A 25,176-nucleotide genomic window follows, 5' to 3' on the forward strand; every position below is an offset into this window, starting at 1 on the left:
ACACACCACTCGTACTTTGACCACTTTGACTGCATTCGCTTTCAGTTTCATTCGTTTCTCCACAAAACTTTTTTTTTTGCCCAGTCGTGGAGTGAGCCGCTCTTCACGTGTTTATCCGCATTACCTCGGTGTACGTAAGACACCCCGTCAATATAGTTGAGAATTGACTGTAGCTGCGGTCCCGATATGCCTCGCCGCTTCGCTTCGTTCTGTATTGCTGCATGGTGTTCTGAACATATTCTGCACCTCAGCTTTATCACCTCACCTTCTTCATTGGTTTCGGCAATAAATTTTTCAGATATAGTCCACTCTTTGAACGTCTTTAGGGACACAGTCTCTTGTCTTTTACGCTTAGCAACCGACATGTTTGACTAGCGTTTGAGTGACCCGGATATGAATAACTCGACCTTGCGCATCCGTAGCGCAGAAGCGGAAACTGGTGCTGTTTGTAAACCACACTGACAAAGCTGGGCGTTTTAATCATTAAAAATAAAGGGGTTCGTGTAGGTTCGTTTTATACAGATTGTTGTATTTCGTTGAGAACATGTTTTACATTCCACACATGGGCGAATTGTATTAAAAGTAAGCCCTGAGATCTGGGAAACGGACTTTCGGTTCCGTGTTTTCTCAGGCTGGGTAACGGAACGATCGTTTCCGTGAAATGCTCATGCCTGCTGCTGCTCACTGATGAGGCGGTGGACTTCGTACAGTTTCTCCCTCCTGTTGTTGGCTAAGCTGGGAGGGATGTAAATGGCTCCCACCAGAACAGCAGTAAATTCCCTAGGCAGGTAAACAGGTCGGCACCTGAGAGTCATCAACTCCAGCAGCGGTGAACAATGTTTACAAACCACAGCAGCTTGGTGGAACCAGGCATCGCCGATGTAAACACAACCCGCCGCGAGTCTTCCCTCCCTCGACAACGCTTTGTCTGCCAAATAGGATGTTTGCTGGTCTCGGTGACGGAAACGGTTCGGTAAGCTATCGTTGAGCCGTGTTTCCATGAAACCACAAACACAGTCTCACTCACAATTTTTTGTTGCTGTGTGGAGTAAACGAATATAGTCCATCTTGTTGTCCAGCGAGTGTACGTTGGTGATGGGCTGGATGACGATGGGGAGAACTGATCTTTTTTGCTCATGTAAACAATTCTTTTTGAATAGCCAGACACAAAAACGTATCACAGCATATAGTTTGTTCAATTCAATTTTGAAATTTACAATCATCGACGAGCTAACTTTGAATCAGTCACCCATGACAGAACTTTCAATGATGTTTACTTTTGGCTTGGGTCATTTCAGAGTTTCATGTTGGCCTCTACCAGATCAGTGTTTCAGGTGTCTTCTGTCCCTAGTTTTTATTTTATTAGTGCTAATATGCATGACAAATCAAATCACACAAAACTTCGCTTTTATGTCGTTGCTGAGTTATCGCCATTGGTTCTCTCCTAAAATCTCTGTTGAAAACATCACAGCTAATGTATACAACCCTTTTAAAAATACACCAGCCTCCATCGTGTTTATGCGATCTGTAAGTGAGTCAACACGCAACCATTTGGGATCTTCGTAGAATATTACAATCTGAGCAAATTATGTGCAAAAAAACTCCACACGGCGCTTGGAGTTTGTTAGCCAACATGCAATTCTGGGCCCACTATTTGAGATCGTACCAACGCAGGCCCTCAATGCAGAATCCTTCTCATAAGCATAATGTTTACTCTGTGTTTCTTCTTAGGTCCTCTCCAGAGCCCTGATGTTCATCCCTCAGTTGGGGAAATATGCAGAGAGTATTTTGGAGAATTGCAGCAGCAGTGGTCGGAAACTAGCTAAGCTTCAGGCCATTGGCAGGCAGGCGGTTGCTGCACTCTGTGCTCTGGGGGGCTTCAAAGAAACCATTAAAATAGGGTCTGAAGTCCAGGTAAAGGATGGAAATTACTAATAGATAGCTATTGGTGATCGTATCAATAATGAACTTTATTCAACATCTGAGCATATATTTCATGTCAACAGGTGATAGGTAAAGGAGTGCTGGGAAGTGTGGGAATTGTGATGTCCATCAACGAGCAGGAGGGCATTGCAACCGTCAAATTCCCCTCTTGCGACTACAGGAGAACTTGTAAAGCCTCAGATGTGCTGACAGTACCAATATCACGCTTGTGTACTCCCAGATCAGAGGTAAGACTTCCTCCCTGTAGTCCAATCACCATGATTGTTTAATGGAAAACAATACTGTGATCCTCATGTGAGCCTTCTTCCCTATCCTCAGGCATTGCCCTTGTACAAGCTATCAATCACTGAAAAGGTAGTGCAAGCCGTGCAGTCCATGCTTCTGCCACAGGAGGGGAGTCTGTCCATTCACACGTCCCTACCAGCTTCTGGCGACGGCTCAAGTCCAGTGATGGCTGCAGTTCGCTTGCTAGCTGAAATCAGAACCAGGTCAGGCAAAGAACTGTTGCTCAGTCCAAGTGTTTTTTTTTTTTAAACCGAAGTCCCTTCTTATTTTCGTTATGATCAGTTGTCTATATTTGAAGCTCAAGTGTCATGCCTATAAACATTGTAAAATAGATATTGTAATGAAAAATACATATAACATTATTCACTTCAATGTCAAAACGAAAAAATAAATATGAGCGGAGACCGCGTCATCCATGCGCAAAGTTGCGGAAGTCTTATTCAATATCCAAGTGGTCGCCATTTTGCCTGCCACGTTTGTTGATGACAGAAGAAAACCACAACAGATTTTTTGATTTTTCTGTCGCCCCTTCTGACATGGAAGCTCTTTTCAAAGAAAACATCTCATAATCGAGTGAAATGACCTGGGCAATATTACCCCAGCATTTCGAACCACATTTTGATGATATGCGATCACTTCTAAGTAACAACAGACTCCCCGACAGTATGAAGCATATTCACGAGGACCCATGCCAGGGGGGAAGCTGCTTTCTCCTCCTGCACGCGGCCATACCACATCCGCATCGGGGCTGACTCGGAAGCCGGCGTCGGCGAGCCCACACGCACAAACACACATTTAGCACCCGTGTCTTACTTACGCAGATCTTTTGTTACGTTACAAGAGACGGATTACGTTGTCCCCTCCAACTATTATTTTTTTTTTTAATAGCTTTATACACCCCTACCTGTCATTTGGAACCCACAAACCTCTCGTCCTTTGCACCCGTGTAATCCATTTTTCATGACGAACCGGGTCTTTTTGAAAAGTATAAAGAGTAACTCCGTCCTCCCGAATGTTCGAGCAATATCCAGCAATACAGCGAGCCGGCATTTTGGCGAACTTGAAGGAACAACGAGCTACCTTCACGGAGGTAAAATTAATAGAAACAAACGAGTCCACTTGAGGGCGGTCTTGCCATGTACGTCACTTCCTGCTTCTTCTCGCATAAAATCCCTCGAGAGGATTTTCATGGCGAGGGTTACAAAAAGCTTTATAGGTCAAAATCATGTTTTGTGGTGGGGAAAAAAAACGGATGGGTCCATTCTGGTCGCCTTTTTTTTCATTAATAACATACTAAAAATCATGCATTTCATAACAAGTGGACCTTTAAGGTATTATGTTTTTCAAGATCTCTAATAAAACATTACTCACAACTTTGAGGTGACTCCCGAGTGCTCACCATGGCTAAGATATAGTATAGAATAAATCTTTTGACGATTTAATTTTTCAGAGCATGTCTGGTGATGGCGCAGCTCTTGGAGGATAGCTCCTTTTGTGAAGAGTTCATCCAGCAGTGTCCTGCAGCTGTAGAAGTCCTCAACTTGGTTGCTCAAGAATGTAGTCCTGGTAAGGAAACCTTCTATGCCCTGCACCCTACAGGCAACCATACTCAGTTTTTTTCGTCTTTGTGTTTTCAGGAGAGCGTCTCGGTATTGTTGAAGCTCAATGTGAAAGAGTGCGAATGCTATATCGCGATTGTGCTCGGCCACCGCCGCCGCCACTTCAGACTGACAGATGCCAGGTGAAGTAACCATATTTAAAAAAACAAATTGTAAACTACAATCATAATATCAAGCATATTGTTCAATAAGAAAAGAAATAATTACAATACTTGTTGACTAGTACATCTTATTATAACTGGAGTAGGATACAGTGTCATTATCAATGACTATTTCTAATTTTGTTTTTCCAATACTGTTCCTTTTTTTTACATTACTTGTTGTAAGAGAGAATAATATAAACTTTTTTTTTGTCAGCGCTGCATTAATTTATTTAAAAAAAAGACGTTCATATGAAACCTTTGAACAATGAAAGAGAGGGATTTCTTTAAATTATTTCTAACTGTTATTCTTATATTTCTGCCTCTCCAGCCCAAGGAAATAACCTGGTGTCCATCCCGAGTGTTCCCTCCAGTCCGGGCTTGCATGTTTTCATCCCGTCTTACGTCTGTCACTTTCTTGGCTGACCCCAGTGCTGGTGGAGGGCTCCCCAGGGGCACCTTCATTTACGCCACCTCTCCTGTACCAATTCAGGTTTCTCATATGTTGCTACGATCTTTGTCAGGAATTTCTTGTTATGTGCTACCTCGCAACAGTTTTTGAACTTCATTTTCTTTGCCGTCACAGGCGCCTTCTTTTTACTGGGAGATAGAAGTTGTCTCCTATGGAGACTCTGAGGAGGACAGTGGCCCCATTGTGTCCTTTGGTTTTGCCACTGAGGCTGAAAAGAGAGACGGAGCATGGACCAACCCGGTCGGCACATGCCTGTTTCACAAGTACGTTGACCTTTTATATGCATTGACATTGGAGTTTTGTATCTTGGTGTTCTTTTTACATTTTTCTGTCTCTAGCAAGAGTGCTCTTTTATATCCATTTTTGTTGTTCCAAATGTGACTTGTTCTTTCTCTTGTCTCTTTCTTTGTGGCAGTAATGGACGGGCAGTGCATTATAATGGTTCCAGTCTGCTCCAATGGAAGAGCGTCAGACTAGATGTGTCTCTGCTTCCTGGTGAGTTGTATTATGTTGTTTATGCCTGTTCTTTTTCCACAAAATATCTTACCAAAATATATTCATCATAATCCGTCTTTTCTGTTGCTGGGGTTGCAAACTGAAACGTTATGTAATTACTGAGGATTTCTATGGTAACGCTGCATTTGCATAAACATAGGTGATGTGGCCGGAATAGGCTGGGAGCGTTCAGAAGGTACACCTCCACCCCCTGGTCAGGCCCCAAAAGGACGGGTCTACTTCACCTATTGTGGCCAAAGGCTCAGTCCCGTCCTTGAGGACGTGGCTGGTGGAATGTGGCCTTTGGTTCACATTCAGAAAAAGGTATGCTTAGGAAAGTAAAATGTCTTCAGTAGCAGTTTGTCTTTTGTAGTAAACGACACAAAACAAATACCAATGTTTTGTAGAATTCAAAGACTCGGGCCAACTTTGGAAACCGTCCGTTTGCATACCCTGAAGGTCAAGCGCACAGGAATGCAGCCGACCTGTGCATTGACCTTGCAGAAGAAATAAGTGCAAATTTTGAAGCGCTCCCCTTTGCCATGGCCTCAGACAGCGATAATGATGCAGGTGCAAGCGTTACATCTGACTCGGGCTCCCATGGACCTCCTTGTCGGATTGCAGCAGTGGCAGTGCCTCAGCAACGTATATACCATACTTATGTGTTAGCCAAAAATATGCATGTTTCTTCCTTTGGATAAAAATCTCTCTCTAACTGGCAATGTTAACTCTCATAACTCTTTAGAATACAACAGTGACCTGTCCTGCCATTACAAGGTGGAACTGAGCTATGAGAACCTTGTGACTTCTGGACCTGATCCACACCCTCCGCCTATTGCAGATGATGAGAGTGATGATGAGGATGATGACGATGTCCCAAGGGTGAGTAGGCTTCGACTCTGTCAACTTTTGTGCTTCCATATTTAACGGTTCTATTTAAAACTCAGGAGGACCACTATGCCTTGCTGGTAAAGGCATGGGAAACCAAAGTGTTCCCCACCATTAGAAGGAGGTTCCGCAATGAAGCGGAGAGAAAATCTGGGCTGGACCAAATTAAAGGGGCCCTGCAGTTAGGTAAAAAGAATACATACACACGTCTTAAGTGAGAGCGTCATTTTAAGCAAAACATCTTTGGCACCATTGAGCTTCATGGTGCGTTTAAATGCCAACAGGAATGGTTGATATTGCAAGACAAACGGTGGAGTTCTTGTACGAGGAGAATGGTGGCATTCCTCGAGACCTCTACCTTCCCACCATAGAAGATATCAAAGATGAAGCCAATAAATTCACCATTGATAAAGTTCGCAAAGGTACTGTTCATCTATACATTATTACTCCTTGGCATTAATTCCTTTTCAAAAGTTCTGAGATATTTTATTAAGACCATCCACCGTAATTTCCGGCCCACAAGCCTCGACCTTTTCCACATGCTTTCAATCCTGCCGTTTATGCAGTGATGCGGTGATTTTGTGCAATTTTTTTCTCACAGCGCAAGGGGGCACTCGAGCGGAAAAGGTAAGAATGAGACCGGTGGAATATATGTGCCAAGGAAGTGACTTTTACCGGCCCTGTTAGCACTGCGCTGGTGTTAGCGCTGTGCTAGTGTGTTGCTGCTGTGTTACTGGTGTGTCTCAGTGATATTTACTAGTAAGTTTTATTTTAACAAGCCCTGTTAGCGCTAGCGTTAAAGTCTTTCTTTGTTAATATCTCGTGTTTGAATGTGGGTTTCAATGTGGGCACTTGCGGCTTTCACACAGCTGGGGCGTATGTACGTCGCAAATGATATTTCCTTTACAAATGTACTCAGTGAGGCTTATAACAAGGTGCGTTCTGTAGGCCGGGAGTTACGGTACTACGATATTATTTAATGTAAAAGTTATTTTCTGTTTCTTTTGCACAGGCTTGACTGTGGTCATCCGATGTCCAGACAGCAACAATACCAACAGCACTACAGGTGGGACAGCACTGCCCAAGTTTGCCATTCGGGGCATGTTGAAAACTTTTGGCTTGCATGGAGTAGTGCTGGATGTCGACTCTGTAAGTGCTATTCTAAATGTTTCTATGGTTGGTGCCAACACTGGATAAAAGTTTCACACTCCACCCCAGCTGAATGAGCTGGTTCAGGTGGAAACCTATCTTCGCAGTGAGGGTGTGCTGGTGAGGTACTGGTACCCCATTGAAATTCTGGAGCGCCCACCTGCAGGATCTCGGCGTACTGCAGCCAATGGCTTGGTCTCACTAGACAGTAGTAACATTCAGATTCACAGGTATGTTTTGACCCTACTAAAACACGCAGTAGATGCTTGATACCTTTGTATTGATTCTACAGTTTTCTCCTTTTTCTTAGGGAGCTACTTCGCTGTGAGAGTGCACTAGCTCGTTTATACTGCCGAATGGCACTTCTGAACATCTATGCCCCCAAAAATCCCCACACCTTTACCCGTCTCTTCCACATACCCGCGATCCGAGACATCACCTTGGAACACCTGCAACTTTTGTCGAATCAGCTGCTGGCTCCCCCTCTCCCCGGTGAGTGGTAAAATATTGTTTCTCTGTGGTCTTTCCTGCCTCTTTCAACATTGCATTCGTGCAGATGGCACCATTAGCTCTGGTTCGATCCTCCTGGCCCAGTCCGTGCTTCACAACCTTCAAGACCAAAGCTGCTCTCCGACAGACCTGTTCTACCAGGGCAATGCTCAGCCCATCAGAGAGTGGCTGACTGTGGCCATCACTCGTGCCTTGCATCAGGGAGAAGAGAGCTTACTTGAGCTAACCAAACAGATCTGCTGTTTCCTACAGGTTTGCCCTGCCTGTCAATGATGCATTTAACTTTTCTAAATGTGGACTAATGTGCAATGAGACATTGTGTATTTTTTTTGTTTCCAGCATGCGCCAGAACAGTTCACATCTGAGGAGTTCCCTGTAACCGAGTCAAAAGTGAGCATGGATGTCAGTTTTCCAGGTGCTGCATTTGTGATTGTATCTTGCAAAGAGAGCCAACTTGGCTGCCGCAAAGAGTGAGCTAAACAACCTTTTCCCCTCCAAAACACCGTAAACCTTGATTTGTTATCCGTTGCTAAAATATACAACTTGCCTTCTTCTCATTAGCTCTAGCCTGTATAAGGCTCCCTGGGCACGGGTCATGTTGTACGGTCTGGGTCACAAAGTGCGTCGAAATGGCCAGCTAAATCTGATGGAGGCTGTATGCTACCCATTGGATGCCTCACCTGCGAACACAGGCCTTACTCCCCCTCCCACCACCAACCAATACCCCTCGGTTATCATCCCAACCGATAAAGTACACATAAGGCTAGGTATGTATTGTCTGAATTATGACTTAAAAGCAGATTTTTTTTTCTTGGATAGTGACTTTATCTTGATTATAGGTGTGTCGCCTCCTCCTGGTGCTGTATTGGTGCTACATTCCTTGCCTCTGGAGTTCCCTCTCGCCATGGCATTCGCAGAGCAGCTGTTGACGTGGAAGCTGGGAGAGAGTAGTGAGCGATCAGAAGACGAGCTGGACACAGTGCCGTCGTCCGTGCTGCTACAAGTGGTAGAACTTCTTGGTAGGTGCCACAAATCCACCCTCAAATCGGGTGGACTCATGAAGCCTCTCATGCCAAGTAACATGATTATTATTATTATTCCAATAATCAAATTCTATCAAAGTGCTTTTACATGCTATAATTTAGCCACACATTGGACAGAACCTTGGAAGTACTGAGAGCACTTTATCACTCGCACTTACAATTTAGGCATCTTTGACCGTTTTATTGTGAAATGTTGATTTATTGAATGATTTTATGAACTTAATCAAATGTCTTGTCTACATGTTCAGTCTTTTAGCAAGGCACTCTGAATTTAAATTAGCTGTATGCTAACTTCAGCACATTTGCAAAAGTATTGCACTGGTGTTCACCAATGTGCATTGTCCTTTTTTTAAATAAGTGAATACATACATTTATAAACAAACCTGAAGAATTACCGCAGATAATAACACCATTATTTATGTGGGATGTAAAGATCATAAAATAGCAACCACTAAATGAATACCTCGGTTATTACATACCCTGCGTCTTCATTGCATGTAGGCTTACATTCTAATTCATAAGCCACCTTTCAGTGTTTTTTTTTTTTTTTTTTTTTGTGTGTTGGTTTGTGTTTTTCAAATTAGGCGGTTTACTTTGGACAACAGATCTGGCTCCCTCTATCAAAGAACTCATCTTTCACTTGCTGGCTGAACTTTTGCGGAAGATTCACCACTTGGAGCAGCGTAAAAGTCCCTCTGGCTTATCCAGCTCCATTGCTCTGCTACTTAACCCCTGCCTGGCGGTACTCATGGCCCTACAAACAGAACTCCGTAAGCTCTACGATCGGGAAACTCAGGGCTGGACTGCAGGAGGAGCCGGGTCTGGGGGATCTTCATCTGGAGGTGTTGCTTTGGCGCTGGCGGGAGAGCAGAGCCGGTTCTCTACCTACTTTCATGCTCTGATGGAGGTCTGTCTAGCTGTGGCGGAAGTGACACTTCCCCTCAACGTTGGAGGTTCTGCGATCGGAACCCTGACCTCCACCAGTGCTCCGAACCTCAGTGATTCTTCCTCGTCGTCATCCTCATCTCCCGGCCAGACACCGCAGAGTCCCAGCCTGTTGTCCAAGCGTAAGAAGGTCAAGATGAAGCGCGAGAGAGCAGCAGCCGCGGTGGCCGCTGTGGTCGCCGGTAAAAGGGGAAGTGGAGGCGCTCGACTGTCAGAGAGTGACAGCGCCTTGCTCAACATGGCGGGCAGTAAACCCGAAGACATGTTATGGTTCCACCGCTGCCTAACTCTTCTGATGATTCTTCGACATCTTGCAAATAAGGATCCCCAAGGTTTGAGTGTGACAAATGACGCAGTGACAGACGCTTGCCAGGCTTTGGTGGGTCCTACTGCCCACAGCCGCCTGCTGGTTCTTTCGGGTATCCCGACACACCTGGAAGAGGCAGTGGTTCGAAATGCCATCCGAAGAGCCTGCAACGCACATGGAGGGCTTTTCAAAGATGAAGTGTACATACCTCTGCAGGAAGAGGACCCCAAGAAAGCTAAAATAGGGGCTAGGGTTACAAGCCCTCAGGGTGGGAAAGTGAGCACTGACTCCGAGCGCCCCTTCCCCCACAGCGGCGGTCCTGAGAGTCCTGACAGCTCCAGCAGCGTGACTCCAGCTATGAGTGTGAGTGGCTCGGCTTCTACCAGCCAGACCTCCATCTGCAGCTCCTCTCAGGGAGTCTCTCGAACCGCCAGTGAACTTTCAGTCGATCAGGAGCAATTAGCTGTCCCGGCTGTCAACCCTGCCGCAGTGGAGTCTGCTGGGAACTACCCCCAGCAGGGTTCCCATGAAGCTCAGACCGTTTCTAGTCAGGAGAGTCTAGACACTTCTCTTTGTAGCACAGGAAGCCTGGGGAGTCTTGGCAGCTTAGGGGAGCCTGTGGATAGTGCAGAGACGCCGTCAGTGTCAGACGGAGGCTCCGTCCACACGGTAACGTCACAGGAGAGCAATGCAGTCATGCTGAGGCCGATCAAAGGTTATGCTGTCATTGAGGTGAGTTAAATCTCTTATGTACAATTTTTTTGTGTTCAATTCTGAATTTTTCTCATCCCTTTCTTACTCATTCTAGGTCCGTTCTCGAGCCAAAGTGGAGAAAATACGCGCCAGTCTCTTCAACAGCAGTGACCTAATTGGCTTGTCCAGCCTGGAAGGTGAAGAGGAGCTGATGGAGTTGACCAACGAGGAGATCCTCACAGCCTCGAGTGTTAACCAAAGTCTGTTTGACACTCAGGGCAGCTCTGCTCTTGAAGACTATTTTCTGGACAAATCCATTCGAGGTGTGTATTTGACCAGGAATCGATGCGCTCTGCAACATTATTTCTCATTATGGAATTTCCAAACAAATCTTTCCTAAGGTGACAAGCTTGTTCCTGGAGCTCGAGACGTTCTGACGGATATTTTTAAGAGTTGTGTGCACTCGGAACAAATGCTCAGCCTCACACCTGCCAAGCCAGTAAAAGTTTCAGACATTTACCTCAGCAAAGAGCAGATTAACTCTCAGACTCCTGGCAACTTACTCCATACTTTCTTCACCAATGTCCGGCCTCCTAAGAAAGTACTTGAAGACCAACTCACTCAGGTAAATTCCAGTAGGCAGTCTTTAATATGCTTGCCGTTACAAAGCTATTTAGAAGTGTTGCCCCAAAGGCTTGTTATTTTCCAGCACTTCAAAGTAACATGTCTCTGTGCCTCTGATCACATTTGTCAAAATGATTTGTTTTCATCCAGATTTTAAGAAAATATGGCATTCCCAAACCCAATAAGAACAAGTACAGCAAGGCAGGGAAAGAACAGCATCAAGCCAAAGTAGTAAGTACCAAGAGGCCAATCACAAAACCTCCCACCAAGGATAAGCCCGTTCACAACAGTGTAAGGTAAGAGAGTGCATGAAGCCCATTTCTTTCTGAGCATTCATACTTCCATTCATGAAATTGAAACGGAATTGATTCTTCACGTTATCTCTGTTAGGACTGCACTTAGTGAGAAAAAGACAGTCCTCAAGCCCAAATCGCCAGAGAAATGCAGAGCTGAGGAAAAAGATTTGGAAAAGTCCCCTGCTAAAAAACTTGAAGGTTTGTCAAAAATTGTTGTGTGGTGAAAAAACCTATGGGTCCATTCCGGCAGACGCCCCCCCCCCCCCCCCCCCCATTAATAACGAACTAAAAATCATGCATTTCATGACAGTGGAGCTTCAATGAACTTATGTTTCAGTTGATGATTTTCAGTCATTTGTGTCTCATGTGAGTTTCTTTTCTCTCTAGTCTCAGAGGAGAAGTACCTGACGTTGGAGGGCTTCCACAGGTTCGCAGTTGACCGAGCCAAGCAGGACATCCGCAGCGTCTGGAGGGCAATTTTGGCATGCGGCTATGACCTCCACTTTGAAAGGTGAGAAGAGCTCAGAACGCGAGACACCTCCATCGCCCCCCAGTCTGATGTAATGTTCATACTGTCACATGCTGTCTTCCCAGAACATGCTATGAATATTCTATATATAAATATATATATACACATACAGTATTTATTTATGCACATATATTTAATTACCGTACTAGTACAGGCCCACAATTCTGATGTAATAATGAATCCCGTTCTTTTAGGAGTTCATCTTTATCTTTTTCAGGTGCACCTGTATAGACACTCGGCATGCCCAGAAATCCTGTCGGAAGTGGACTTTGGAAATGGACGTTGCCTTGGTCCAGTACATCAACAGACTGTGCCGTCACCTTGCCATCACACCAGCCAGACTGCATCCCCATGAAGTCTACTTGGAGCCGAGTGATTGTGTCGATCCGCGTGTGGCCTGCCTGCTTAGTTAGTAACACACTTCAACATCTGTATCTTTCTCCAGGTATTTACTCTGCAGGTGATTCAAGCAAAGAAACGCTTCTAACGGTTTTGTGTCTGTGTGTGTGTTTTTGAAGACGTATCTGTAGAGAGCTTGCGTTTGCGTTTTGCTCTGCTGCAGTCCCTCAATAACACCTTGGAGAGTTTCTTCCTGCCACTGGTGGAGCTAAGACAGACGTGCACTTATCAGAACAGCATTGCAGCCTTGTTATGTGAGGCGAAAGGTGAGATGGATGTGGGCACTTTAAGCAGGTTACACTGATGACCATGTGCTCATTTGTTAGCTAAATGGTTTTTTTTTCACTTATTTTTTTTAATACTCATAGGACTGATTTACTATGACACTAAGGTCATTGTAATGAACAGAGTACTGAATGCCACAGTACAGCGAACAGCAGATCATGCAGCTCCAGAGATTACATTGGACCCCCTTGAGATTGTGGGAGGTAGAGATTATTTCAATTTCCCACTTCATATTGTATGTATTGCATGGTCACTTCCATCCTCGTGATGTCCCGCAGGTGAAATTAGATCCTCAGAGAACACGTACTTCTGCCAGGCTGCGCGTCAGCTCGCGTGCATGCCGTCGTCACAGCTTTGCGTGAAATTGGCCAGCGGAGGGGACCCGACCTACGCTTTCAACATTCGCTTCACCGGGGAGGAAGTTCACGGCACAAGTTAGATTTTCTACTTTTTTAAATGCAGCGTATCTACTCTGACAGGAGGTATAGCAGATTACAGCACCTGTGTTTGTGTCTGGCTAGGTGGTTCCTTCAGACATTTCCTTTGGCAGGTATGCAAGGAGTTACAAAGTTCAGCTCTTTCTCTCCTGCTGCCTTGTCCCAGTGCTGCAGCCAACCGTAACAAGGTAAAGCCCCCGCTGGCTGACGCTCAAGTATTTGCTTTGCTTTTCAAAAAGAATCATACATGTCGGATTATATTATAGTGAACTTTGTCATGTCAGTATGTGGCTATGACCAAAATCATGTATAACATGGTATGACCATTATAAAGCTCGTGCACCTATGTCATAAAATCACGTGACTCGCCATATCTTGGGTCAAACAAAACATTGTTGCAAGTTAAGTCCGTTGAGACGAAACGTAAATACGTCTTATATAACGACATCCAGAGTCTTGTCTGATACCGTTAAACATTTAGAAGGTGATGAGAAACGAAGGTACGTGGAAAAATGAGAGACACTTGGAATAGAGGACCCATATTTAATGCAGAAGTCGATGTTTTCGCCGATAAGAAAGTGGACTGTTAACCCACTTCTGCGTGTCTTGGACAACTGAATCTACAGTAAGTCGTCGAGATTTACACAGAAGAGTTTGAAAGCGTAAAAAGTCTGGACGCATATAAATACTTTGTTGCTGGATCTGTTCTCATTCAGGAATAAATCCCACATAGTGATGGACCCAGTCAGATTTTTTTCAATACAAATCCCAAAATTTAGATAAATTAACCCTGGTTTTTACACAAACTCGCAATCATTAACTAACTATGATTAGGGGGGCATAGTCGGCTCCTTGTACACGGAAGCGTGTTGCGGCCACACGTTAAACTTTGGTAAACTTCTCAGTGACAGACGTTTTTTTTTCTTAAATATGCATTGTTCGCAAATGAGTCCAATGCGTATTTAAAAAAACGAAAATAGACCGCTGGGATAGATTTCAGCCCCCGTACACAGAAGCGTATTCCTGCCACACGTTAAACTCCGTCAACCGATCTGCGACAGATGGTTTATTTTTTTTTTCTAAATATGCATTGTTCTCAAATGAGCCAATTTGGCACTACAAATACTTTTTGGTAATTTGAGATTGAGAAGAATAATTCCTACCTGAAATAAAATGATCGCTACACAGGCGTATGTATTTGGTTGGGCACCATCCATCACATTTAACTGCCGAGATCCATTGATCTTTTCTGGTCTTTTCAGGTGATGTGCTATAGGAGGATCTCTTTGAATATCTATCTCGTCTGTTGTGACAACCAACAGCACAACCAGTCCCGGCCGGGCATTGTAAATATTCTCCTCCGATTCAATGTCTGCCACAATGTCAAGCAGCTCTGTTTGACCGGCAATATGGCGCCGTGAAAATGGTGACATCACGTGCACGAGCTCTATCTGCATTGATTCCCACTGCGTCATGACAGCTCATTAACGATGCAGTGGGGGATTATTAATCTTCATTTTCTGCAATGGGTCTGAAAATATTCTATATGCTTCAAATGTATCTTCGGCCATTTATCCACACGAGATGTATTGTGACAGACAATTCCTACCACAAAAAAGGCCCATATTTTCTGATATTTTCTTTCTTTATTTTGGCTTACTCAGGGGAAGTACATATTGACGCCATGTCCTATCAGCTATGCGGAGGAGCAGTTGTTGCACTTCTTTGGTCAGCTGCTGGGCATTGCCATCCGTGCAGATGTGCCGCTTCCTTTGGACCTGCTGAGCTCTTTTTGGAAAGGTCTGGTGGGTGAGGCCCTCGACCCAGAGCAGGACCTACAGGAAGCAGATATGCTCACCTACAACTATGTCAAGAAGTTTGAAAATGTAAGAAATAATACCCGTACTCTTAAAGGTTCACTGACATGAAATGCAGGATTTTTAGTATGTTATTAATGGAAAAAAAACGGCAGCTGGTATGGAACAATCCATTTTTTTCCACCACAAAACATGATTTTCACATATATGGCTTTTTGTAACTCCCTCCATGAAAATCCTCTCGAGGGATTTGTTTTCGAGAATTCAGCAGGAAGTAACGTACAGAGCAGCAGCGCATTCAGCCATTCTCGTCTGTTATTACTAGTTTTACCTGCGGGATGGTAGCTCTTTGTTCCTTCGTGTTATCCAAAATGCCGGCTCGTTGTATTGCTGGATATTGCTTGAACACTCGGGAGGATGGATTCGCTCGTCATACTTTTCCAAAAGACCCGGTTTGTCGTGAAAAATTGACTGCACTGGGGCAAAGGACGAGATCTTTGTGGGTGACAGGTAGGTGTGTACTAAAAAAAATAATAGTTGGGGGGGGGGACGTAATCCGTAGTCAGGTGTGCTAAATGTGTCGATGTGCCACCCCGGCCGAAGCCGTGATCGCCAGGCCGCGGTCGCTCATCTCCGACTCGGAGGTGGATCGGACGGGGAGGCGGTTTGGCCGCGCCGTCGTCGTCGCTTGGGGCTGAGGGTGCCTTTGTTCATCACTGCTGCGGAGGTGGCTCGGGCGGGAAAGTGGTTTGGCTGCATGCGGTTTGGCCGTGATCCGCACATCATCTAAATACGGCTCGAAAAGATAGGGTAATATTGCCCCGGTCACTTCACTCGGTTGGGAGATGTTCTCTTCTTCGAAAAGAGCTTCCGTGTCAGAAGGGGCGGGTGCGTCTCCCATAGTAGGGGCCACAGCGTGTTTTCAATGGCGAATGTCGTGGTGTGACATCACGGACAGAAGATGAGGGCAATATGGCATGTCAAATGAGACTTCCGCAACTTTGCGCATGGATGACGCGCTCTCTGTTCATATTTATTTTTTCATATGGACATTTAAGTTAATAATGTTATATGTATTTTTCATTACAATATCTATTTTAGAATGTTTATAGGCATGACACTTGACTTTTAATTTTCTTCAATCTCCTCTCACCATGTTAACTGTTGGGCGCAATTCTGCGTTCTAATAATATCTCACCTGTTTGTGCTCTGTAGGTGAATGATGATGCCGAGCTGGAGGCAATTTGCGCTGAGATTTCCTCCCAACACCATTCCGGCGAGACCCCGGACTCTCCGAGCAGGCCCTGCTGTACTTTTACGTACATCACAATGACGGGAGAGGAGGTGGAGCTTTGCCAAGGAGGGCGGAACCTCACTGTCAGGTGATTGTTGCGTTTAGGTTACAGTTTACCTCACTATACTGTGTTTCGTTTCTACATCCCGAATGTTCTTGAATTTGTAGCTGGGAGAATAAGGATGTGTACGCACGGGCAGTACAGAGCCTTCGTTTGAGGGAGTTGGAGAATGTCGAGTGTATGACAGCAGTACGCGCGGGGCTGGCCTCTATAATTCCGCTGCAGCTACTCACGATGCTCAGCCCGCTGGAGATGGAGCTGCGGACCTGCGGCTTGCCCTACATTAACCTCGAGTTCCTCAAGGTTTAACACCCTCACATTAACCTTCTTAATGGGTTAGTTGTATTTTGCAGCCATCACATCTCAGTCATTTCTTTCAATTTTTTGGTGGGGTAGGCTCACACCATGTACCAGGTGGGTCTGATGGAGACGGACCAGCACATTGAGTTCTTCTGGACCGCTTTAGAGATGTTCACTCAGGAGGAGCTCTGTAAGTTCATCAAGTTTGCCTGCAATCAGGAACGCATCCCCTTCACTTGTCCCTGCAAGGACGGGGGACCCGACACCGCCCATGTCCCTCCGTACCCCATGAAGATCGCGCCTCCTGATGGTGTGGCAGGTAATGCCAATCAGCAAAGTTTCCATTCGACGGGACAACTGTTGCGCCATGATGTTCTATTTAGTGCTGCCGGTAGCTGTGGTAGCTTTTTGCCTTCGCAACTTTGACTTGAAAATGCTCCTTTGACGCGTGTTTTGTGTACAAAACACACTCTGTTATGTGGATGAAGGAAGAACTGTGCAATTTCAGATTTGGTCCCAGAAAGAGTCTGCAAGATGTGTTTGTAGATGAATTTACTCTTGGCAAATGTCACAAAACCATAATTAATCATCACCAAAAAATGTATGTGAACATCTGTTATTATGCCCCCTTCTACTGCTGGAAATGCAAGAATGATAAGTATTTGAACATCCTGCTATATTGCAAGTTCTCCCACTTATAAATCATGGAGGGGTCTGAAATGTTCATTGTTGGTGCATGTCCACTGTGAGAGAGATCATCTAAAAAGAAAAATCCAGAAATCACAATGTATGATTTTTTTTCAAATGATTTATTTGTGTGATACAGCTGCAAATGAGTATTTGAACTCCTATCAGCGAGAATTCTGACCCTCAAAAACCTCTTAGTCCGTCTTTAAAAGTCCGCCTCCACTCCATGTATTATCCTGAATTAAATGCACCTTTGTGAGGTCGTGAGCTGCATAAAGACACCTGTCCAACCCATACAATCAGTAAGACTCAAACTTGTGACATGGCCAAGACCAAAGAGCTGTCCAAAGACACCAGAGACAAAATTGTACAACTCCACACGGCTGGAAAGGGCTGTGGAGAAATTGCCAAGCAGCTTGGTGAAAAAAGGTCCACTGAAAATGGAAGAAGCTAAACATGACGGTCAGTCTCAATCGGAGTGGAGCCCCATGCAAGATATTACCTCGTGCGGTCTCAATGATCAATAGAAAGGTGAGGAATCAGCCCAGGACTACACGACAGGACTTGGTTAATGACCAGAAAAGAGTTGCCAATGACCATTTGGATGATACAGACGAGTCATGGGAGAAGGTTTTGTGGTCAGATGAGACTAAAATTGAACTTTTTGGTCATAATTCCACTAACCGTGTTTGGAGGAAGACGAATGATGAGTTCCATCACAAGAACACCATCCCTACTGTGAAGCATGGGGGTGGTAGGCATCATGCTTTGGGGGTGTTTTTCTGCACATGGGACAGGACGACTGCACTGTATTAAGGAGAGCATGAGAGTGGCCACGTATTGTGAGATTTTGGGGAACAACCTCTTTCCCTCAGTCAGAGCATTGAAGATGGGGCGTGGCTGGGTCTTTCAACATGACAATGACCCGAAGCACACAGCCAGGAAAACCAATGAGTGGCTCCGCAAGAGCATATGAAGGTTCTGGCCCGGCGTAGTCAGTCTCCAGACTTAAACCAAATAATAATCTTTGGAGGGAGCTGAAACTCTGTGTTTCTTGGCAACAGCCTAGAAACCTGTCTGATCTAGAGAAGATCTGTGTGGAGGAGTGGGACAAAATCCCTCCTGCAGTGTGTGCAAACGTGGTGAACAACTACAAGAAACATTTGACCTCTGTAATTGCAAACAAAAGCTACTGTGCTGTCAAGATTAACATTTGTTTTCTCAGATGTTCAAATACTTATTTGCAGCTGTATCACACAAATAAATCATTAAAAAAAAATCATACATTGTGATTTCTGGATCTTTCTTTTTAGATGATCTCTCTCACAGTGGACATGCACCTACGATGAAAATTTCAGACCCCTCCATGATTTCTAAGTGGGAGAACTTGCAATATAGCAGTGTGATCACATGCTTATTTTCTTCACCGTAATCACTGCTATTATCGCCACGCGCCAGTTATTAATGGAAACCCGACACAGCACAGCTGTTGCTAATCATTGGTTTCGATTGTGCAGTCGGTGATTGTGTTGTACCCTGTCCTTTTTGTGCGTGTGGCAGGTCAGCCGGACGCTCGCTACATCCGTGTGGAGACGTGTATGTTCATGGTCAAACTGCCTCAGTACACCTCTCTGGACGTGATGCTGGAGAAACTGCGTTACGCCATCCACTACCGCGAGGACCCGCTCAGCGGCTAACCCGCCACAACCCCGCTTCTTTCTCGACTCCCTCCATCCACCCGCCCCCCTCCCCCCCCTTGGCCTGCCTCGGAGGTTCTCCTCTCATCTTCTCCATTGGAGTCACTTTTTAGTTGATTTTTGTAAGCTTTCCACTCTCTGCATGTCGACCCCTCACTTTCTTCTGGGTGTTGTCTTCATTTTTCGTTTTGACTCAGTTTATGAGGATATCAGGGACGATCATTGTAATCGGCACTTACACATCTGATGAGTGTCTGTTCTGGATGCACTGAGGAGCGGAACAACTGTTACACTGGCTATCGATTACCCCCCCCCCCAGCTGCTTTTTAATGACTACACAACCTTGTAGTAATATATGTGTCAAAACCACCCTCTGCAGCGATATAGATTTGGAGCGAAGTGCTGGATTGTGAAATTGAAACTCAAAACGAGTTACCCAGCTGCCTCCTCGTGTGTTCCGTGAGTGCGGAGATGTTGTCGAACATGCCTTTACGCTGAAGTGAAAGCTTTTTGTCAGGACGCCAGGTCACAAAAGACTTGTCGAATCCCTGAGGTATGACCCACGTTCTGAAAGGCAAACAGTGTCCTGTGCACGCTCTTATGTAGTTTATCGATGACAAAAAAAATAATGGACAAATTTACGTCCATCAAATCTGAATCAGTCGAAAACTCTAAAGATATGGTATTGAAGTCATCTTTTTATCGTAATAATAGAATAATTGATTTTGCGCGATCGGCGAGTAGCCCTGGCATCACTGTGTTCCCGCAGACGCTAAGATTATTGAGGCTCGCACGTTGCCGCGGTGATGTCGGAGCTATTTTTGCGAGGCGGGTGGGGAAGCGTCTTGCCGTGAGCGGCCTCTCCCACCTGTGGGCTTTCGCTACTGAATGTGAAACCACCCCAACATACACAATCTACGCTCATACACGTGCTGGGGTTTGGGGAGGGGGGGGGGGGGGGCCGAAGTTGTCTTCAGTTTTGCCTTGTGATCAATTTCTTTCATCGAAGAACAAAATGTTGCTTTTTTTTTTTTTTTTAAATACTCATAACCAAATGTTTAGCTGTGTAAAAATGTAATGGGTGAACAAATGTAAATAGAGTTATCTTTGAGTGCAGTTTTTATTCATTGCTAATTCACCTTTTGTTTCGGTTTGCACACCTTTTCCCAGAAAAAAAAAAAGAACAAACGATGTGATGTCTGTTTGGATATCCAGTTTGTTGTGGTCTTCTTTGATTCTTTTTACAGAAATCACTGGTCTCACGCCCGGACGGATCCATTTTCTACTGCTCATGGTACAACGTGTTTTCTTGTGCGAGTAAAACCATTTGACCTGATGGAAGCTAACGACACGACGTAATTGCTATGTGACACACTGCATTGTTGACCGTGCCCGAGACTTCCGTTTTGATTCTGTTCTTTTGAGAGTCTTAATACATCGCTGCTATCGGGGACGCACTTGCGTCTACTTCCTGCTGCGGGGAATAGACAGACGACATAAAAGACTTGGTCATAAGAGGAGGCATTGTGATCAAATGTGTGCTGTACATTTACTTGATATTTATTATTATTTATTGTTGCATTAACTTTTATTGTCTTACCTCTGCACATTGGAAGCTTATCTAAAATGGACTATACATAAAGATCTAAAGAATCAGATGACATATGAGATTTCCGTGTCACAATAAAGACGTCCTCATGTACAAAATACTGCGGCTCTGTTGACGTTGAACGCTTATTGCAGACTGAGGCTCCGTCAGTGCGCTTTGTTACCACTGATCTAAATAAATAAATAAATAATCATACATATACATACATAGCTAGCGGTGTGTCGATTGGTTGAAGCCAGTTGGCCGCCATCTTGGTACTCCCGAAACGTGTGGAGGACATGGCTTACAGGTTGGATTATGGTGGGTTATTTCCTCAAAGTTTGGCATGTAGAATTACAACTTGTCGTGTGAGTTTGACATTGTTTCTGAAGGATTTTTAATTCGACTAGGTAAGCCAAAAAAGGCAAAGTGTAAAGGAAAGGCACACAGCACTGTGACTCCCAAGAAACCTTGCATATTACCTAGGACCCAATTTCCGTGATGTGAGCTTTTCCCAAAATAGGCAGTGAAGCACGATCATCATAACATAGCAAAAAAAAACATTCGATTTTAAGTCAATCAGTTAGATATATTTTTGGAAATAAGGACTCACAATGGGATAATACATGCTAAACGCATTGTTCATATGTTGTCTCTGCGACGTCCTATTTCAGACAAATTTCAACTTGTTTCCTCGCATTTGAAAATCAAATTCAATTTGCAGAGTCCTCTATTATGACATTCATCAACAATTTCGCAGAAAATGCTTTTTCTTGCTTATCCACTGATGAAGTTTGGGAAAATATTTACATCGCTTTTTCGCAAAAAAAAAAAAGTCGGCCTGTAAAAGTGAAGCAGAGTGTGAATAGTGAAGAACAACAACTGTAAACAAAATCTGAATTAAGCTCATCAGAAAATAAAAAACCCTTCACAAACAAACTTTAATAGTGGCAAAGTAAATTTTTCTCATTTACCTGTGGAATGTTTTCTCACAGGTCGTTTTGGGAATATCAAGATGGCGGCTATCTGCTTTCGGTGACTTCAGTTTTGGTGGCCAATTCGCTATCCATTTTTTTTTTTTTTTTTTTTTTTTTAGATCAGTATTTGTTACCCATAACAAAATGCGTTGTTCTGCACGGCATGATGGAGGATGATTCCTCAGGAAACATGTTTGGTTCCTTCCATGCTGCGCTTTTTATGTAAGGCCTCTTGACTTGACTCGCATTATGTCAAAGAAGAGCCCTTTACCAGTGACCAGTTGGAGCTGGATCTCAGCAGTCTCAAATCCGTACAATCAACTCTGTCAATTCCTTTAGTCGAAGGACCTACTGTACATCATTTCATCTGCAACATCAGCTTCTCTTTCCACTCAGTGGCCTCGAAATCGCCTCGTCACAAAATACAACGTGTTCAGTCGAGCGAGTTTCCAACTGGTTTAAATGCAGCCAATCAAGGGTGGTTGCCTCATTTCGTTGCCCAATAGCAAAGTCAGGAAATGGTCTGCACCAGCAACTTGAGTGTAAAGTGGTGTGCCATGCAACATGCCACCGACCCACAAACATCTGCCATCTATACTATGTTGCTTGATATGTAATTTTTCAACTTCTGACTTGTACTTCATTTTTTTTCTTGTTTGTTCCTGCCAAAAGTTGTCATGTTCCCAAGACTTCCTGTAAAATGTTTTCCCACAGTAAATGAATTCATTTTTAAAATGGCTACTTCAGTTCAAAATATTTATTTATATTTATTTTATTTTTACAAAATCCCTTTAAAAAAATTAAAATGGGCATTTCATTTAGATTATTAATCCCTGACATGGGTCAATGATTTTCATGTTAATTTTTCATGTACACAAGATATTTGGAAATAATCAAAATAACTTTTTTGTGCTTATGATACTGTATCTGATACTGTGTTGGTTTCAATGACAGATGGTCAAACAGATTTATTACTTACACTTTTATTATTACCATAATAAGGGACCCTGTTAAAAAAAAGGGACATTTTTCTGTATCCATGGGGGGGGGGGGGTTCACAAAGTCTTTAGCTTTTGTTCTGGGGTTGATTCGCACACTTTGGACCAAAACAAGCACATTTCCTTCCTGAGTGGTGTGACGGGTGGACATTCCCATGTTTATACTTGCGCTTTATTGTATGAACAGATGACCATGGCACCGTTGAGCAAATGGAAATTGCACCCAAGGATGAGCCATGCTTCGAGAGGCCCCATAGCTCAGCGGTTAGAGCATTGGTTTGGTAAACCAAACCAGGGGCGTGACTTCGTATCTCACTGGGGCCTCGACTCCCCAAGATGGGTTGTGTCAGGAAGGGCATCTGGCGTTTAAAAAAAAAAAAAAAAAACTGTGCCAAACAAATATGAGCGTTCATCTGAGATGTCGGACTGTGGCGACCCCTAACGGACCAAAATGAAAGAAACTTACTTTTATGGGGCAGACTTTTGGAGACGCACCATTCTTTCCCGGATTCCCTGGCCGATTTCTTTTGATTTTCCTATAATTTCACACAAGGAAGCAGAGTGTTTGAGGCGTGGACTTAAACACATCCCCAGGTGTGCCGTCAATTAACTCACATGAGATCAGTTAACCGATCGGGAGGTTCCAAAACCGTGACCTCATCATCTCTGCTTCCCAATGTTCTTTAAGGACATTGTGCTTTTTATTTATGCAAACCTTCAACTTCAAAGAAGATCATATAAAATTCTCCAAGAAATTCTGTCATTTTCGTCCCGGATGACCTGCGGGGACAAACTGGGGCACGGCCACACTCGACTGCGCAGTCAGTCGATCGCACGGAACGGAGGGACAAACAAGCAAGCATTCACACTCATAGTTGATTTAAAAATCTCCGATTGGTTCTACTCCCCATGTCACTTGTGAGGATAAGCGGCTTTAAAAAAATGGACGGATCGATGTTTAGAGAAAGTTGGAAACAGGGTGGGTGAACAGTGCCAAAAATCAGAAGGTTCAAGCTGGACAGCACATGTGAGAGCACTGTTATGCTCCTAATTTTAATTATAATAACAATAGAATGAATTTATCTTAAAACTGCAATTGTTCAAAGTATTGAAAATAGAAACGACCAATATATATATATATATATATATATACACATACACGAGCAAAAGATGCTCATGTGAGCGTCGGTGCTCCTTCCTCTCCACCGTATAAAATGATTTAAAAGCCGCCGCTTTTGGACTCAGTATTAAATTTTCTTTTATTATTTTTTAAAAAAAACAACAACCGTGTAGCAGTGGAAGTGTGATTTTGAATGTCGCGACCGAGGCTGCCAGCTCATTGCCTTCGCAAGTCGAGTCGTCCTCTATGGCAACAGCAGGAAAAAGAAGAAGAAGAAGAGGGAAAAAAAAGGAAAACATTTGACAACATGGCGCACTTTCCGTGAGAAAAGTTTGTGCCGAGAGCCGCTCGCAAGTCACACTCCTTTCTTTCTCTGGTTTTTTTTTTTGTGTGTCGACTTTTCTCTCACTTTGCCGACTCGCGACCGCTACGTGGACGTTTCCCGACGTCTCGTCTCCCCGTTTTTGAAAGGTGACTTTTGCAACGCGAGCCGAGCAGCGGCGCGATGGGATGAGAGCGAAGAACCGAAGCCAGGATGGAGAAACAAGCGACTCTGAAAGAAAAGGTAAAAAAAAAAAAAAAAACAAGTCGGGGGGGCTGTCATCTGGGTTGCGTTCACGTGATTGTCCGGGCAACACTTTTTAACGCGAGCCCTGCACCGGAAATGACCATTTGTGCACAAACCTCCGTCAAAATCCACTTTTTGACTATTATTATTATATATATATTTTTTTAAAACCAGCGAGTCCCGCTGCCGTTGGAAGGGTCCAAAGTTGACCCAATTCACCAAGAATTGTTTTGCTTGATGACAAAGGTTCCGCACGAGCCTGCGTTTATTTGCCAAATGGAAATCTGTCGTCGTTTGTGGCTGCGATCCACGCGTTGTGTCCTTTTTCTGGAGAGTAAACGTCGATTATGATTTACACCCTCAATCATATTCTTCTTTTTCTGAAGGAACCTATGAGCAAATTATATAACGTGCTCAGCGGGCAGGACTCCTAAATAGAATTCTTTTGAAAATAAGCGTGTCACCCCTGCTGCAAGGATTTATAAAATGAAATGTAACTTGACTGCATGTCTTGATTTTTGGTTGTATTCAATGTAAAAATGGAAGGAAGAACATCTTAGCCTGGGAGTATTTTTCCATTTTTTTTTTTTTTTTTTTGTGTGGTGGTGGCAAAGTGGCACTTGACGATTGCTTTACATTTCCTCGCCACCCAAAGCTCGTGTGTGTCGTCTCGTGTTCTATTCTGTGCCGTCGACCGATCTGGAAGTAATTACCGAGGCTGCCCGTATCCCAGAATTCCCTTTGCGGAAGGGAGGCCGGCCCACTGAAGTGCAGCCGCAGATGACTTTTAAAGTCACTACCGGAGTAGACGAGTTTGGGAATCCATCCCCCCACCCCTGCAAAATGGGGCAATGGAGAATTTTGGCGTGTTGCTATGGGAACGCCACTAGATAATTTATTCATTTATTTGTCACATGGGTCTAATCTTAACCAACTCTCTAATACATCAGCTGCTAGAGCGTTGGGCTCACAGTTGTGAGGTCCCGGGTTCAATCCCGGCTCCGCCTGT

The 25,176-nt window shown here is 44.2% G+C and overlaps 2 protein-coding genes and 1 long non-coding RNA gene across 5 annotated transcripts in view; 2 read left to right on the forward strand and 1 right to left on the reverse strand.

The window, feature by feature from the left end:
* The window catches only part of LOC133499107 (probable E3 ubiquitin-protein ligase HECTD4), a 47,803-nt gene extending 26,248 nt beyond the window's left edge, over positions 1 to 21,555 (forward strand). Inside the window, exons 41-76 of the mRNA XM_061816673.1 lie at positions 1,732 to 1,914; positions 2,007 to 2,171; positions 2,263 to 2,432; positions 3,680 to 3,795; positions 3,867 to 3,970; positions 4,320 to 4,481; positions 4,575 to 4,723; positions 4,876 to 4,955; positions 5,116 to 5,279; positions 5,363 to 5,600; positions 5,701 to 5,837; positions 5,903 to 6,029; positions 6,128 to 6,265; positions 6,856 to 6,992; positions 7,062 to 7,222; positions 7,303 to 7,484; positions 7,549 to 7,754; positions 7,842 to 7,972; positions 8,064 to 8,269; positions 8,342 to 8,521; positions 9,130 to 10,529; positions 10,606 to 10,813; positions 10,892 to 11,115; positions 11,265 to 11,410; positions 11,505 to 11,608; positions 11,798 to 11,921; positions 12,157 to 12,347; positions 12,458 to 12,604; positions 12,707 to 12,826; positions 12,902 to 13,057; positions 13,145 to 13,248; positions 14,725 to 14,946; positions 16,093 to 16,259; positions 16,340 to 16,535; positions 16,629 to 16,851; positions 18,780 to 21,555. Coding sequence (XP_061672657.1) covers positions 1,732 to 1,914; positions 2,007 to 2,171; positions 2,263 to 2,432; positions 3,680 to 3,795; positions 3,867 to 3,970; positions 4,320 to 4,481; positions 4,575 to 4,723; positions 4,876 to 4,955; positions 5,116 to 5,279; positions 5,363 to 5,600; positions 5,701 to 5,837; positions 5,903 to 6,029; positions 6,128 to 6,265; positions 6,856 to 6,992; positions 7,062 to 7,222; positions 7,303 to 7,484; positions 7,549 to 7,754; positions 7,842 to 7,972; positions 8,064 to 8,269; positions 8,342 to 8,521; positions 9,130 to 10,529; positions 10,606 to 10,813; positions 10,892 to 11,115; positions 11,265 to 11,410; positions 11,505 to 11,608; positions 11,798 to 11,921; positions 12,157 to 12,347; positions 12,458 to 12,604; positions 12,707 to 12,826; positions 12,902 to 13,057; positions 13,145 to 13,248; positions 14,725 to 14,946; positions 16,093 to 16,259; positions 16,340 to 16,535; positions 16,629 to 16,851; positions 18,780 to 18,916 — 7,005 coding nt within the window. The 3' untranslated portion in view covers positions 18,917 to 21,555. The remainder of the gene's footprint in view (positions 1 to 1,731; positions 1,915 to 2,006; positions 2,172 to 2,262; positions 2,433 to 3,679; positions 3,796 to 3,866; positions 3,971 to 4,319; positions 4,482 to 4,574; positions 4,724 to 4,875; positions 4,956 to 5,115; positions 5,280 to 5,362; positions 5,601 to 5,700; positions 5,838 to 5,902; positions 6,030 to 6,127; positions 6,266 to 6,855; positions 6,993 to 7,061; positions 7,223 to 7,302; positions 7,485 to 7,548; positions 7,755 to 7,841; positions 7,973 to 8,063; positions 8,270 to 8,341; positions 8,522 to 9,129; positions 10,530 to 10,605; positions 10,814 to 10,891; positions 11,116 to 11,264; positions 11,411 to 11,504; positions 11,609 to 11,797; positions 11,922 to 12,156; positions 12,348 to 12,457; positions 12,605 to 12,706; positions 12,827 to 12,901; positions 13,058 to 13,144; positions 13,249 to 14,724; positions 14,947 to 16,092; positions 16,260 to 16,339; positions 16,536 to 16,628; positions 16,852 to 18,779) is intronic.
* A 978-nt stretch (positions 21,556 to 22,533) lies between these two features.
* LOC133499873 (uncharacterized) lies at positions 22,534 to 23,591 on the reverse strand. Its single transcript, XR_009794766.1, has 3 exons — positions 23,095 to 23,591; positions 22,946 to 23,015; positions 22,534 to 22,838 (listed from the first exon to the last, which is right to left on the reverse strand). It is a non-coding gene; the product is annotated as an uncharacterized LOC133499873 (long non-coding RNA).
* Positions 23,592 to 23,664: 73 nt separating this feature from the next.
* Positions 23,665 to 25,176, forward strand: part of LOC133499229 (tetratricopeptide repeat protein 28-like) — a 207,264-nt gene continuing 205,752 nt past the window's right edge. The window contains exons 1-2 of one of the 3 annotated variants that reach the window (XM_061816986.1): positions 23,665 to 23,929; positions 24,071 to 24,164. In XM_061816986.1, the coding sequence (XP_061672970.1) occupies positions 24,135 to 24,164 (30 nt within the window). In that variant the 5' untranslated portion in view covers positions 23,665 to 23,929; positions 24,071 to 24,134. Of the gene's footprint in view, positions 24,165 to 25,176 lie in introns of all 3 variants that reach the window. The other 2 variants (XM_061816987.1, XM_061816985.1) reach the window with 2 other exon arrangements.

Source organism: Syngnathoides biaculeatus, chromosome 4, assembly GCF_019802595.1.
Source record: "Syngnathoides biaculeatus isolate LvHL_M chromosome 4, ASM1980259v1, whole genome shotgun sequence".
In the NCBI taxonomy this organism is placed as follows: Eukaryota; Metazoa; Chordata; class Actinopteri; order Syngnathiformes; family Syngnathidae; genus Syngnathoides; species Syngnathoides biaculeatus.